General features: G+C 38.4%; 1 protein-coding gene across 1 annotated transcript in view; it reads right to left on the reverse strand.

Annotated features, from left to right (window-relative positions):
• Positions 1-9,650: 9,650 nt before the first annotated feature.
• SULF1 (sulfatase 1) overlaps positions 9,651-16,671 on the reverse strand; it is a 130,750-nt gene continuing 123,729 nt past the window's right edge. The window contains exons 20-23 of the mRNA XM_034067644.1: positions 16,527-16,669; positions 16,295-16,418; positions 15,386-15,419; positions 9,651-10,194 (exon numbers count right to left, since the gene is read on the reverse strand). Coding sequence (XP_033923535.1) covers positions 10,164-10,194; positions 15,386-15,419; positions 16,295-16,418; positions 16,527-16,669 — 332 coding nt within the window. The 3' untranslated portion in view covers positions 9,651-10,163. The remainder of the gene's footprint in view (positions 10,195-15,385; positions 15,420-16,294; positions 16,419-16,526; positions 16,670-16,671) is intronic.

A 16,671-nucleotide genomic window follows, 5' to 3' on the forward strand; every position in this document is an offset into this window, starting at 1 on the left:
TTGTAATTTCTGTCACCTTCGCTCTCTACCCCCAAATACTAAAGGCTGCATAGTAGCGAGTACAAGAAAAGGTAGTGCAGGTGTCCCGAACACTCACAGGATGCTATTGGTAGTAGCAAACCCAAGTCACCTATCTGAAGTTAACCAGACAGGGATAGTATGGAGCAATCATGTTGTTACTTTTATCTATAAGTCCACAAAGTTGTTGTCATCATCTACAAGTCCATCAGGCCAAGGCACAGTGCTCAAGAACATACTGATTTCCTTTTACACCGCTTATTCCTGATTTAGCATGAGGGATATGAGAGAGGTAGCCCCATGGACTACTTTTAGAGAGAAGTACTTAGGGAAAAGTAGCTCCCTATGGACCTGACTGAACAGATCCCTGCTTAGCTTCCCATTCATCCTTGTTTCCCGAAGAAGGGGAAAACCTCAGAAAGGGCAAAGCCATTTCCTTGGGTGCTTATGCATGGAGCAGCCTCCGGAGGTGGTTCACAGATCTTTTGGAGGTTGGAATACCTGGAGATTTGGACTCTCCGTATTTCCAGTTATAGGCAAAAACCCTGTGGTTTTGTTCTTTGGGCTTCTCCATGAGCATACTGGATAGAATATGGTATAATTTGTAACTGGTGGCATTTTGTATCTTTTCAGTAGTGTGAGACCTGCAAGAAACTCATTGAATACTATGGTGTAATTTATATTTAATTGGAGACATTTTGTTCTTTAAGCAAACATTATATCTTTGAGAGTGTGCGTAGCAACATGAATATCTTCAGAACTTGCTGTTCTATAAGTGAAGAAGGGGCACAAATCTCCTCCTAGGTATTAGAATTATAAGCTTGAAAAGCCCCAGATTAGTTACAAACACCTGAGTGTAGTGTTTTGAAAAATATGGATTCTTCTTTTTAAAAAAAATATAGCTTATTAATTCTTATCATTAACTACCCAGGCATTATGGCTCTGATCCAGCAGAACACTCAAATATGTCTGTGAATTTATATACCTCTTATTTAAGTAGTGCACTTAAAAATAATGCACATACGAAAGTATTGGACTGAATCTCATTTTCATTCAAAAAGGAGATCCTGTACCCAAAGAGTAATTTCCATGCTGAAGTTTTTTCACCATGGATTCAGTGATCAAAGATATATTCTAGCTTTTCCTGTCATTCTCTTATTTTCTCAGTTTTTTGGCTGAAAATGTGTGTTAGATGGGGAGATAGATTAAATAAGGGCATCTTTCTGACCTTAAAGCTAATGAAATTGCTTCAGGTAATGCATTAGATTTTACCCTTTCACAGAATTTGGACTAAAGGTTCAGATGGCAAATTTTCAGTATCCAGCACAAACAGAGCAGAGCACTGTTTGCTCAGTGTAACTCAGACAGAATGGCTGAGAGAGGGAGCAGCAGGTCCTGTACTGTTCTTGCAGGTTTCCCTCCAAATGCCTGAATTACTGCTGCCTTATTACACTTCCTGTGTGTGTAATATCACAACTCTTCATGGTGTTATATTGACATAAAACTGATGATAAGTAGTCCAAAGTGTCTTACGTCTATTTTGGAGCCAGATTCTCAGTCTCACCAGTGTGATGATGAGGCTAAAGAATTGGACGAGTAACTTGGGTTGGATATTACCAAGCTGGTGCTTTAGCAAGTGTGTGTTAGCTAAGACATACCAAATGCTTGTTTAGCATTTATACTCTATTCACTGATTGTTACTACTCTGTTACTGGTTGTTAGATCAAAGACAAACTATTTCCTGAATAAGTTGTTTTCTCAATAATATGCAATTTATAACAGCATAAGAGATGCTGTGCTGCATGCTGCAGTGTCAGGGTTCCCCAGCAGAAGTCATCCAGCTGTGGTTTCCTTCCAGGGCCTTAAAACATCTGGCAATAGAGATTTACCTGGACTGCAGTCTTAATCAGCATTGCTTTGGACAGTGTTTGCCTCTTGTAGATTAAACCTGTATCAACACATTTCAGATTCTTCACATATCAGACTTGATTTTACACACATTTGTATCCCTCAGAGTGCTTAGAAGACGGACAGTCAACATGATATTATGGTGGTAGAATTAGGGCTTTCTTTTTATCTTATAACATTTTGTTTTATGAATAGCAATGCTAAAAGGTTATGTATGTACACTGTTGCAGAGTAGAGATGTGGGGCCTTCAGCTTGGGCACTAGGCATGGCCAGGGTTCACATGATTTGTCTTCTTTACACTGAATATAACAAATACATGTTATTATGTGGCCAAAAGTTTGAAAGCCTGCCTGATTATCAGGAAGGAATTTTTTCTTATCCTTTCCACAGAATACATTACATAAATTAAGGAGGACAGCTAATACTATCCATAGCTACATCCATTATGTTGACTATGGTAAATACCTGTACTTTTTAACAATCCCCCCCTCCAGTCCTTTAAGTAAGCTATTTTCATGTGACTTAATACATCCTTTTAAACACAGATAGCTCTGCAAGTTCAAAGTAGCTACAAACATTTCTTGGTTTCAAGTGTTATGAAACAGGTGGCCATTTATTCAGGTTTCATTCTACACTTCTGACATTATCTTCTACATATTCTTCTACTTACATTATCTGTTGTGTGTACTGTGTTGTCTTAACAAACCAGTTGTCACAATGTTATCCTGTAACAACATTTTGCTCATGATATAGAAGTGGAAAGCTGTGGAATTCATGAAGGGCTACAAAAAGCATCCAAAACATTGTTCACCTCAAGGAAGGATGAGACAGCTTGATAATCTTTGGACAAATAACTAAACAACACTGTGGTGCTACTAGGTACTGAAGTATTTTACAATGTATTCACTATGACTTAAATGACATATTCAAGGCATGTCAGTGATGCAACTGCATGTGTTTTTGTTCTTAATGTCTGTACTGCTCCAGCAAAGACAGTGTTTGTAATTCCTGGTGGGCCAATTCCTGCCTAGCTCTTCTGTGGGAAAGTCATTTCAGGAGGCTGTATAGGATTTGGCCCAGTGCTAACAGCTAAGGTAAAAGCTGACCACAGAAATCTCATGTAGGATGTATTCATGCTGCTGTAGCATGTTATTTCTTTTAGTGGCTTTGCTTAAGCAGAGGTTGCAAATAAATTCTATAGTAATGACAAGAAACATCAGGATAAATTCTGGGACCCATTAAACCAAGCAATGTTAGTAAGCAATTCTTTTTTGTTGGTAAGCATTGAACTGAGGATTCAGATCTCAAATACTAATATTTTTCCATGGAATACAAAAAAGAGAGGAGTAGAATAAGAGCAAATTCTACCTTTAGCATTTGAAAAAGTTCAAACCTGGCCAACTTTAAAGTGAGTTATGGTTTAAGAAGCGTTTCTTTCCCATTTTGAACTCTAAAAGGTAATTATGTTACTGTGCCTGGACTGCTCATACAGAAGAGGTATCTCTATTGTAAATAGCACTAAGAGGTGCACCTCTGACTGACGGGTCAGAAACGTTGCCTCTGTAATAAACCCTGTATTTGAAAACACGCAGGGTAGTTTCGAAACAAAACAAAAAATGCACAAAATCATCTAGAACTGAGTTTTGGTACAAAAAAGAAAAAAAAAGAGTTAATTTGGAGTCAGTGAGATCCATTGTTGAGTGAAGGGTTTTCTCCAAGATGAAAACACTCTTTTTCCCCTTTGAGCAAACAGGAGTTTTGCCCTTAGCTGCAGTGCATACTTCTACCAAATGATTTAAGCAGAACAGCAAAGGTCTGGGTAGTATGTTAGGAGCATGGAGTGGGCACACTGCCTATAACTGTTTAGGTTTTAAAAAAACTCATTATTAAGCAAATGTGTAGAGTATTAAGGAAATTTGTAGAGTATGTCTGATCGTATGAGTGTGTGGGTGCTGTGCTGTGGTGAAAAGAGACTAATTGGTTTATGCGATTTGTTTTGCATACTTTAGGCTTCTGTATGGGGTTTTTTAATTGGTATTTATTTCTCGAGAGAGCTTAGAATAATTTTAAATCTGTGTAACACATCATTTAATGAAATCTGTTGTCAACAGCTGTTGTAAACATGTGTTTACAAACCAAATTCTTGAATACTTGATATTTGGAAATAAAAAATAGCACATCATGTGTGTTTTATTTCTGACCAAAAAAAATCAAGAAGCATAAAAGGTATGTTGGTAGCAGTGCAATCATTCTGGATCAGGTGATGAAGCATTTGGTCTTTTAATGAGTTGTCAGACAAAACCAAATCTTACCACTGAATTCAGTGACCACTGAATCCCAACTAAGTACCCATCATGTAGAAATAAACTGTAAAATCCCATAATTTCCTCTTTCCTGTAGCACTAAATTTGATTGATACAAGTTATATGCTAAAAAATACAGATTTGTTTCAAATAGATATTGACAGAAAAAATACAGAAGGTACAAGTCCATGTGCATCTATGCTACTCAATATAAGAGGGATAGGAAATGAATCCAAGGACTGGACTCTGGATATCTACAACTGCTAAGTGCTTAGTTCACCTCTGGGCTTTGATTTGGACCACATCAACAAACTACCTCCATGTGGTTTGTGGGTAAGTGTTATACCTAGGTTTCCTACTCTCTGGACTCACTTTAATTTAAAAGTATAGGTCTATCCATGGATGGAAATTCTGTCCCAAGGCAGCCATGTCTTTCAAGATCAAAAGAATAGCATGTTGAAGTTGAAAGTGTCTTTCTAGACATGTTTCATTACTGAGCCTTTACACTCAAAGTGTTTTGACCTGCTGTGCTCATCACGGCTGGGTGAGCTATGGCTTGTTTCTATGAAATTTTCTCATTTTTGGTGTACTGTAAGTATTACAAGCCCCCCCTCCCCCCCCTACCCCTGCAATGACCAAACAAAACTTTGCTGCCACAGGGAAGCTGAATCTTCATTGATTCAGGACATGGCTTGCCTTTTGGAGGTATCTAAGTGCATTTGGTTTTAGAATATAGGCAAAAACTGTGGTGGTGCGCAGCACCTACCAGAATCAAGCCCTCAGCCAGCAGAGCAGCTTCAGCCAATGTATGTGATGAGGGAGGAGCTACTGTTTTCATGAATGGTAGAGAAATCCATGGGGTCCAGATCCTCTCAGACTTCTAAGTTCAAAGTAAGTCTTAACAGTTTTAATTTCCAATACACATAAGCACACAAAAAAGCATCTTGCAGATCCCCCTGAATGTCACTTTTGTCCAAGACTAGAACTGTTAAACCAAGGAATATGCTGTGGATGAAATTATCATCAGCATAGTTCTAGCACATCATGGGTATCATTGCTAGTTGAAAACCGAATAAAAGAGCTACCTTGGCAGGGGCTGGAAGCAGAGCAGAGTAGTACAGAGGTCAAGGAGAGGCACTGTTGCGCTGCACTGACATCTGCTGCCTGAGCAGGAGTAAAATTACCCAGGGCAGCCCCAAGGGGGCTCAGGCTGTGACTGTGTCCCTTCAGGTGGGACGTTATGTTTTTGAAGTGACTCTGTGTCCTGTACCCCACTTACTGCACATTGGTTCTCACTGAAAAATGGTGTCAAAGCACACAAACTGTACTGGATTTTGCTGAAACCAAAAAGGATGTTTTATTACAGCCTAACACCCATTAGGCACCAGCCACCCAAGAGTGCTCAGATCTCAAGATTATTCCTGAGCAGTTCCTCCCTGAACAGGGCTGTTGCAGATATTGCTTTCTCAGATGTCACTGTTTTACACACAGATGCTCTCCTGCGCTGCTTGCACGACTTCCAATGTAGACATCTGCAGGCATCTAAAGGGATTTTGGTGGGGACAGTGGAGGTGATCTATGCTCAGACCTGCACTCTGAAAAAAAACCTTCAATCAACTGCCACATAAACCTAGAGGTGGCTGAACTCCAGACTGATGCTGTGATCCAAGTGTGTGAGGTTTTTTTGTTTTGGTTTCTGTTTGTGTGCATTAACACCTCAGGAACAACAGGATTTACCTGCCCATAAGACCACTAAATCATGTCTGAAGTTCTGGAAATTAAACATTGACTATCTTTGAGGGCTTTTCTTGAGGACTTTCAGTTGGTGGGTCTCAGAAAATGTCTCACACAGATCAAGGGGGTAAGGACAGTACTTGCTGCTTTCTTTTAAACCCCAGAAGAAACACTTCATGTAACAATGGCACCACCCAAAGATGTGCAAGCCTTAAAGTTACTCTATTCCAGCTCCAGGCCCCCTTTAGAATGTAACTGCGTACTGCTTTTCAGAATAGACACACCTGCCACTATTCTTGCTCCCTGCCCTCTGCTTGCTTCCTGTGAGAAGCATTCGTCTATAAAGTCAGATTTAGGCATTTGTTTCCTTCCTAAGCCTGCAACTGTCTAATGCCTGGAAGAGACTGACAATCAGCAAGCGCTGCACGTGGACTCAAATGCCTTAGCTACGAGACAAGTACTGTACAGAAAGAAAACCAAAATGTATTAGGATAGCAACTCACTGCTTAGGACACTTACTTAAGGATATGACAGCTTTTGGTTTCTTTCATGTGATCTGGTTTTATATTTGGTGCATGTTTCCAGAGAGCAAAGTGCAGAGCTCATTGCTCCCTGTACCTCTTAGCTGCAGAATGAGCCTCTCTTATATTTCCCCCCGTCTATATTTCTGTAAGTGAGCTTAAAAAAGGCTCCCACCTGGTTTAGAAGATAGATGATAGATAGATAGATAGATAGATAGATAGATAGATAGGACACTAAGCTTCTGATAGTCCAGAAGACTGGGCACTGTCCTGGAAGAAGAAAGTTTGACCATTTTCAACTTCAGGAAGATGTGATCTCTTCCATTTCCTGAGTACTTTAAGCTCTCATGTAAGGAGGAAGGGCAAGTAGGATGAATAGGTGGGCCACATGATTGCATAATTCCCTTCTTTATCTCTAACTAAGCATTAAAAGAGAGGAAAGCATCTTGCCTTCAAAGTGCACTTTTAAATAGTGGAGGGCACATGGCTGGTGCTGGATAACTCCCTGCACAAAGGTATGAGCGGTAACTGTATGCTTGCTTCAACTTGACTTTGTCCTTGAAGTCCTCCCAAACTTGCTGGCTCAGCCTGCTCTACATACTGCTTTGAGATGCATCCTGTGTTTGTCAGTGTGCTTTCCAGAGGTAGGCATCTCTCAGGGGTCTATCTGGCATTGCAACAACTGCTTTTTGAACACTTAAGTTGATCCACTTTCCTGATTCCCACAAACATCACCTGTAACTTCATGTCTGCAGGAGCACCAGTGTCCAGGGACTGTGTAGAAAAAAGAAGAGTTCACGAAGCATAGCTTCAGTGGCTGATTTTAGCTATTAAGCTAATCTTACTCATAGGCCATGGAGCAAACACAGAGTGCAAGTAAGAGACAGTTTACCTTGAAACCCAAGTTCCCTTTTATGACTCTTGCACAAGGAGACACTCCTGACTAGAGATCTGTGGTCCACCCTTGTTAAACCCTGTGAGTCTGGTCTGCTGTGCTTTGCTGTCACAGGGAGAGCACTGCAGGGAGGAGGGAAAGGTGGCACAGGGTAACTTTACTTCTGGGAACTGCAGTTTGCGCAGATCAATGCAATGACTTAAAGGAATAAAGGACTCGGTGAACTGGGGATTAAAAAAAAAAATCACAGCATGTCTTACACAAAAAGTGTGTATTACTCACATCCTCAGGAATAATTGATAAGTAACAGAATGTAGTGTGTTATTTTGTTACCCATTGCTTTAAATGTGGATGGATTCTTAAAACTGAAATTAAACTATTTTTAAAATAAATCTTAATCAGGAGTAAAACTGGATCACCTGGACTGCTCTGACGCAGGTAAAGTAAAACACTTTTTATTTCAAGAAATATTGCTTCTAGACTTTCCCGAAGCCAGAATTGTACTATAAAAGTATCACAGAAATATTATACAAGATTTAAAAACACAGTCTGTATCCTAGTAACTTAAAACCTATGTACAAATAGCATCATTCATGACCATAAATACGTTTTCTATCAATCAGCCCGTGACACATACATCAAAGATCTAGTCATTTTAACATATTTACAGAGTCCATCAAAAAGACTGCTTCTTAAAATTATTAAAATCCTACTAAAAGAATCTCCTTTTTAAAAAGTTTCAACTTAAAATACAATGTGATGAATGTAAGTTTAATCTGGAGGGCTTGCAACAGCCAAAAAATACTCACTACGCTAAATAACATAACAGATAGGAAACACACCCATGAATTTGACACTATGGAATTACATCTGTTTGAGGTAATTCTCTTTTGTTGTGCTAATTATTTAGAAACTCATAAAGAAGCAAGGGAAGATACTAAGTTTTGAGTAATACAGATTTTCAGTCATTTTTGTATTATACTTTATAAAATTTAATGTTTGGTAAAGTTGAAGAAAAATTTAGAATACAACAACAATAATTATCTAAACTACTATTTTCTCATGTGCCTTTTTTAAAATCTAAAATAATGTAAATCTAACATGATTTTATCATTCCCTTTAATACCTGTTGAAAAGAAAAAAAAATGAAGCCTCAAAAATTAAAAGGCTTTCAAGATGCTGTTCAGGATAATAAAAATCAAATGTGGTGACAAAAGCATATATGTATTGATGTAAACCTTTTAACCAGTATCAGAAAAAAAAGTCAAAAAACCTCACAGATTTTTAATACTGACAATATCAACATGTAGGGAAACAATCCAATTTAAACAAATCCTTCTACAGTTAAACAATCATTAGCCATACCTTTCTGAGAGTAAATTTAAGTAACAAAAACATGCAATACTTTTGCTAAAATAATATTCAAAGCATCTTTTCCTTTAATCCATGCTGTTTACCTTCTTCTTGTCAACCTATTTATTGGTTTCCCAATTACATGAGAGAATGAGCAAACTAACGCATAAGGTATTAGATTCATAAATGGTATGGCATACAGATTTTAAAAGTGCATTTTACTTAAAAGCATGACATTAGGAATTTCCAGTGGTTACAATAACTTATGAAAAAGACATTATGCAGAGAGACTGGGTAGACTGAAACACTCATTCATGGTGGGATCACTTGGAAATAAAGTAGCTTGAACATCCTCTTCATAGAAGTAACTTTTAGCTTTTGGAGAATGTGCTATTGCCTTTGAATGATAACACTGTTTCTTTTAATAAATACTGGAAATCTTGCTTCCCAGTGGGGAGAATTACTGTGAATATGTGTGTGTTGACTAAAAATAAATGCACACAGACAAACACTGAACTGGGCTCAATTTAGCTGCAAAACATATCTACAATAAACCTGGAATGTCAGTTGTCATGATTACCTTTATTAGTTTGCTAATAAGAAAAGGGAGAACTTATTTAATGGTTTACAACTTGATCTAATCCAAGGAGAGTGGAGCTGAGGCACTGCCTTCTACATTTAGGATTTGTGAAGTTTCCCCTGCAAGACTCTGTTCTGCTTTTCTTAAGGAAGTTCTTGTTTTCTGGGTACCGACAGATGAATCCCTAATGGATACATTTACAGCCTGATGAACGAGAGGTTCATCGGACCGTATGGGGAGATATATTTGATCTTCAAATATATCTTCCACAGAATCACTGTCCTGATGAGTGTCTTTTTGAGGAATGCTGATGGGTTGTAGAATGAAGCTATGCCGGGACTCCAACTCTATCAAACCATTTCCACTGAAATCCATATCAAAACGGTCTGATTCTTTATCCTCCATCCATTTTTCAGCTTGATGATTATTTCTCCAGTGTGCGTCATTCAAACGACTTTTCTCAGGAATATCATTGTTTAATTCAAGTTTCCTCTCCTGACTTATATCCACCGTGCTCAAAGTGAAGGCTGCAAAGTCTGTTGGCACAATAAGCTGCAACTCTTCTGCAGGCAGGCCGCTCGATTCTTCAGCAGAAGTCGTTTCCACTGAGGTAGATGGAGTGGATGATTCATCCCCATCCTCATTGGTTCGAGCAGTGTTAGCCCTGTCTGTTTTATTTTGCTGGTAGTAACTGTTCAGCAGTGCAAACATTCTATCTACATCCTTCAAGTAATTAGTCCAGTCAGCAAGACTAAGTCTATAGTTGTATCTGTATTCATATACACTTTCATTCACACTGTACAAGTCTTCCAGTCCTTGCCAGTCAATGTCGTCAGTGAAACTGGGCAGGTTAGCCTTCCCATCCATCCCATAATTGTCCTCTGTTGAAAGAAGGAATAAAGCCTAATGGTGAACACCATCTTAAAAGTGCAAGGAAAACTTCCACATGTGTTTCTACTCCAAATTGCTCAAAAGTACCACTATTCACACTGTAACTAGCTCAAAATGTGAGATACTCCATGTCCTCTGCCATCAGATTGATGGTTCTGGCCTCAGGTGTGTTTGCAGCTCCTGCTAAACACACAGCAAGAAACTCCCTGTCTTCTGCTGCATCTTTGGACTGAGTAAAAGAGAACAAAACCTGGTCTAATGGACCTTTGTGATGACATTCAGAGACAAGTACTCTGATATTTCAAGACAGGAAGGTTGCTTCAATACATGAGAAATCCATTCACCTTTCCTGAACACTCCACCAAAACTTGCAATAGCTGAATTAGGGTTAAGTATGAAAAATGGGACTGATTCTGAAAGCCATTAGTAACCTGAACTTCAACAAGGCCCACAGGAATCTGGTTTCTGGGTAGCCTGAAACATGTGTCTACAAAACAACCAGCCACGTTTTATTTAATAAATGATAGCTGAAGGTAGGCTTTTATTTACTTTGTAAACATTCATTTTAATTTACATTGAGCAAATAGGAGAAATAAAAGCTGTAAAAATGTGGTGTGAATTAATTTTTAGCACTGCACAACTCTGTAAAATAGTGTTAAAATATGCATAGAGATAGAACCTTCTAAAGGTTTTGTTTGTTTGATTGGCTGGGTTTTTTTTATAAAAAAGCTTTCAAAGAAAACATCTAACAGCTTTATCAAATAATAAGTCTGAATGAAGGGCACAGATAAAAGTCTATAAGTATCTTCATTTTATAGTGATCACAGCCAGAAAAAACAGAGACATGAAGGAAAGTAATTTCCAAAAGATTTTTGAAGTCACTACGATGACTACAGTGGCTCAGCTTATCAGCTGTAGCGTGAAGCCCATTTTATCTTGACAAGTAACACTGAACACTACTATTTCATTTAAATCACTGTGCAGACTGTGTTCAGTCCAAAGATGTTATCAACAAAGAGGACTATAAGGAAAAACTAATCAGGTAATGCAAAGCCTGTCAGGGGAAGTGGCCAACTTGTCCTTACAAAAGATGTTGTAGGCAATATTTATTAATCAGTCCACTGAAATTACTTGCATTCTTTCTGGAAATTGTACAGGCAAGTAGGCTGGTAGCAATTACCTTGGAAGTTGAAGTGCCTATAGTCAAAAAGACTGAACTCAGCACAGATATTTGTCTATATTGAGTCCTCCATCCCTACAGTGCCATCTCTATTAATTTGTTTGTATTTTAACTTGCACTTTCTCATTATTCAAGTAAAACAGAAGATACATTTTTTCCTATTACAGCTTATATTCTTTGCTTCCTTACTTGCTTGGGATTTCACAGTAAAAAGAATTTCTCCACTATTAGGCCATCATACGGAAAGTCAGAAAAATATCATTATGGTCAGAAAAAAAAGATTTTCCCCCACCAAAGGGAGATCACTGTTCTTATTTGGAAACACCTGAATCTTTGCTCTTAACTGATATTTTTTCACTTAATACAACAGCCGTAAATACTTTAAAACATAAAATTTAAATATCTTATTTTTTTAAAGCAAGTTCTATAAATATATATATATTTTTTTGCAGACACTTGGCAATCTTCCTGTTACAGGAAGCAATGTATGCTTTTTGGATTTGGTAGGACAGCTATGACAGAGCATCTTCCTTCTTTCTTTTCCTGAGGTAGACAAGAGAAACGAAATCATGGCATGGCCACATGAGAGCCATCTTTTAAGTTGACTTACAGATAATTTGTTTCCTGAAAGAAAAAATAATTAAATCAGGCAGATATTTCAAGAAAGAAGTTTTGCAATTCCAGCACTTAGAGGCATAAAGGGCCCTAGAAAACATCATAGGAAGGGATGCATTTTTCAGGAACTGAGTCACCAAACCCTGTAGGATATTAACCACACTGCAAATGTGACAATGTTTAAATTCTGTTCTGTTATTATTTTTACTGATGGTTTCATATTTTTTTTTCTTTGCCAAATCAGAGCCTGTATAGGAATACAAACTGCTGTAGCAACAGTCAGTCCCCAAAATGGTTTAACACGTGATGGCAGAAACTGAAAGAAGAGTGCTGCCATTTGACCAGTAAGAGGTCTGGGGATGGACCAGGGCAGTGGGGGCAAAGCAGGAGTTAGAAAGATGCCTTTGGGCCCAGAGGAACCTTTTCTGCCTGTCCCAAGCAGTGGGACAGAGGGTTGAGCGGAGCAACCTGGGGTGGCAGGGTGGGCAGTGGGAAGTCTGGAGGCAGTGAAGATCAGGGTTTCTCAGCAGCCTCAGCAGAGGAGGAATGGAGCTGTGCTACAGAGAAATAAGATCAGCAAGGAGTTATTTGAATTCCTACAAAATAGCTCAAAGACTGAGTCAGAGATACATGGTCCTTCATGCTGGATCTATTTTTTACTCTCTAATTCTGGCATTGTTTCTGCACTCTCAGGAGTCTTCACAGCTGGGAAGGCACTGGAAATTGTTTCCGTAATCTTCATGTCAAGCAGAAGAACTTGTTTAAACACATGGGACAAAGGTAACTTGTATTCATACATGTTAAACAAATACGAAAACAAAATCTTAAGATCCTAGGCCTGGCTGTAAGTTCGTTGGGTCAGCCAGTTGCCTCACAGCTTAATTCCACAGCTTAGCAGTAAGCATGAAAAGTTTCCCACTGAAATTGAAGTATACATGGGGGAAGGAGAGAGGAAAGAAAAGGTTTTCCCCTGTAAGAAATCTCATTAAAAATCGATGTGATACAGGAAAGTGCAGATGTGTGCATGTGCGTTAACAGCATGGCAGTGGATTCCTCAATCAGTATTTTGGAATTCCTTAGTTAGACCCAAAAGAGAGAAGTTGTTGCTATCTGTTCACAGCAAACCTTCCTCAGATTCTTTAAAAATCAAGCAGTAGCTAATCTTTACTCTCCAGTTATCATACTCTGGAGTCCCATGATGCCATCCCTGTCTGTGTTGTCTCCAAACTAGTAAGAGATTTGGATATATCTCCACTGAGACTAAAGACAAGTAGGTACAATCATCTCCTTGGTGGTTTTGAAAAACCTCAGACCAGCAGGAGAGGAGGGAGTAGTGTGCAATTTCCACATCCTGTTGCCAGCCATATCTGGAGAAGCATCTGTCCATTAAAGGGCATGGATGACACCAGTGCTTCCCTGCTGAAGTCTTCCCCCTATGTGTTAAGCCAAAAGCACTACACTGGCTGTTTCCATACAGGCCTATTGTCCCAGCAGTGTACGTGCAACACAGTTTGCGCTGTACTAATGCAGAGCATTTGGAATGGGGGACAGGTCTGTGTGGAGAAACCACATGATCTGAAGGAAGCCTAAGGGTAGTTCAATGACAGCAGCATAGGGCTTTTTCTTTCTTATTCCACTGGTTTCTCTGCAGGCATCAAGAAAAGAGATCATTTTGATGATTCCTGATAAACTGTGTTTGTTCATTTAATTTTCTTTTGTTTTAGAAAATAAAACCAATTTCCACAAAGATGGTGCTTGAACCAAAATGCTGAACTCAGGAACCTGTATAAATTGAGAAACTGGGTGTATATTGCAATGGCACAGAGCAGTAACACTTCTGTTATGCTATACCTGCTAATTATCCCAGTAGCACAATATTTATTGACTTGGTATCAGAAGTTAAAATGTTTCCAATGCTAAACATTGTAACAAGATATAATTTAAGGATTAATCCTGTGTGTTCTACTGTTTAATGCAATCCTACAATTTGAAAATGCCATTTCTATTAGATCTGTAGTTAAAATGAGGAATGCTTACAAAGACATCTTCTAATGAAAGACTTAAAAGCATAATTATAGGGATTACTCTCTATCATTGTAGCAACCAGTCCCCACTAGGCTGAAACAAGCAAGGCAAACCACTGGGATATATCCAAACAAAAACTTATCATTTTCCTAGATCCTAAAGCTACTCAAGTGGGAAAATACAAAATTGGCTGCAAGGAAAAATTAGCTGCTTAAATTGGAGATCTATAAAACATTGAAATACATTATCTTAGTTGTTCACTGGCTGCTGAGAGTTAATGACAAGGTTCTATTCAGAAGACCCTGTGAAAAAAAGGTTTATGCAGACTTGTATACTCCCTGGAGCCAGTTTACTTCTCAGGCAAACAGTGTACATCAGGAGCTACTCCACCAAAGTGAATAGACATGAAAATGGATAAACCTGGTATACTGTGGAAAGGTATCAAGTCTAATATGACTCAACAAACTTTAATCTGTTTTTCACCATTGCACAATGAACAGCAAGTGCAATCCTGCTAAAACCTGAGGTTTTTAAGTCTCTTCAGGCTTTTGCTTTATGATTGACTGGTTCTTCCACCAAGAGAAACCGAGCTCTGTATGATAAACATGTAGGTATGATATAGCTGCAAACAGATAAATATACTTGCAAACAGCAGTCTTTCATGTATTCTTCAGGTTCAAGCATTAGGTATAAAAAAACCCTCATGTGGTGCCCTTCCTCAGTTCAAATGCTACAACCTTTAAAAGAAATTTTGTTTCATGCTTGTGTGATCTTCTCTGAAAGTAACACCCTCGGCCAAAAGGTACCTCTTGTCTCTGCCACACTTCTATTGTACAGTCTCCCACTGGTTTCTAAGCACATGCTGCTCATATTGAGCATTGCTTTTGTTTAAAACAGCATCCTAAAGCCAGTGGGAAGATTTTACTTAATTTCCATAGGTCTCATTAGACTCTTTGGATACATATACCTCAGAAAGTTTTTAAAGCACATTTGGTTTATGTTTAAAGAGCACCTGCACAGACTTCCTAAACAAAAGCAGAAAAAAATCCCAACCCAATAACAGGAAAACAACCCAAAAGAGGTGATACTTTTTGTGTAATTTTCCCCAGGTAAACATCTAAGGAATACAGGCATGAAGTATGAGCTGTATGAAGTCTTGCTATGACAATGAGCTACGTTAAATGCAGAATGGTACAGCTAAAAAATAAATGGCCAGGTTCAGTGTAAAGTAGTTAGAAAATGCATGCACCAAAAGCTATGCTGTGTGCAACATGGCAGGGTACAGACATTAGTTGAAATGAACCGGAGTCATGCAATTATTTGGAAAGAAGCTGCTGAGGAGAATAAAAAAGTGTGGATACCTGTGTGGATCATAGCTTCCTCCATCTTTATTTCCTGATATAGGAAAATACAAGAGTAACTTTTGTTAGTGTTTAGAATTTGTAAACCCATTCACAATGTAGTTTCCCATGCACAGCATCTAATTCCTAAAAAGAAATGTACTGTGTTAAATAAGAGCTGTAGTCCAACAAAGATTTCCTGGAAGCTTTTTATTAAAGAATGGAAAATCACGTTTTTCAAAAATAATAACCCCCCTGAACAATTAGATATTGTAATAAGGAGAAACATTTGTAGCTGAAGAAAGAGATACAAAGATGCAACAACATAAAAGATGTAGAAGGGAATATTCCTGAAAAAAAAAATCACAATATTCAATTAACCAAATTCAAGTGCAGTGAATTCGAGTCATGACATATAATATCAGCTATTTTCATACTCTGAGTCTCTTGTAAAGAAATATTGCTTTCCTCAAAAATGGAGGAAACTACTGTTGTTGAGAAGTTTGCAATGTTATGTCTCAATTGTGGTGCAGAGCTTCCTGAAGTTGTTCATATAGGCAGACAGCAATTGGGATAAATGCAGGATTGAGTACCTCACCTGCTACTGGGAGGCAAAACCTAACCAAATAAACCCTGCAAGAGAGAAAAGTTATGATTTTGAAGACCTGCATATGCTTGTTATCAATAAGCTAAAATAACATGATCAACTTTCTGCAGCATTTCTGTCAAATGTTTTTTGTCTAGAATAACCTGTGCAAACTTGCAAAGGAGCTTCCTAGTCATGCAGCTGTGCGGGATGTTGTATGTGCATCATTCCAAACTGTTCAAAGCAACACTTAGGAGAGTGACACTTCATGGATTTCATTGGTATTTAAGCAGATAAAATAAATATCTGAATAAAATAGAAATAAACACTTATTTTTCTTGTACCTGTTTCAAGTCCTTTTGGCCTTGGATTGCACTGCTTATAACCTTGACAACTTCGCAGTTCCATTAGCTGTATGTGTAGTTGATTCAAAATGCCTCTTTCCACTGTGTGTACTGTATTTGTCAGCTGAGAGATAGAGAAACGTAAATAAAAAATACTTGCTAACAGAAAAAACCCACCAACCCATAGAGGAGTCTGGTGAAGCAATGTTTTGTAACAGGGAAAGGGGTTTACCTGATATGGATCAGTGTTCATATCAAAATACTCCAAGAAGCCAGTTGCAAACTCACAAAATAGAAAGTTGTGGGTGTCATTAACTGTTCTCAGACACCAGTAAGTGTTGTTATTCGAGCTTGTACAAGCACAGAAAGAGCCCACT

This window comes from Melopsittacus undulatus, chromosome 1 (assembly GCF_012275295.1).
Source record: "Melopsittacus undulatus isolate bMelUnd1 chromosome 1, bMelUnd1.mat.Z, whole genome shotgun sequence".
Classification (NCBI taxonomy): Eukaryota; Metazoa; Chordata; class Aves; order Psittaciformes; family Psittaculidae; genus Melopsittacus; species Melopsittacus undulatus.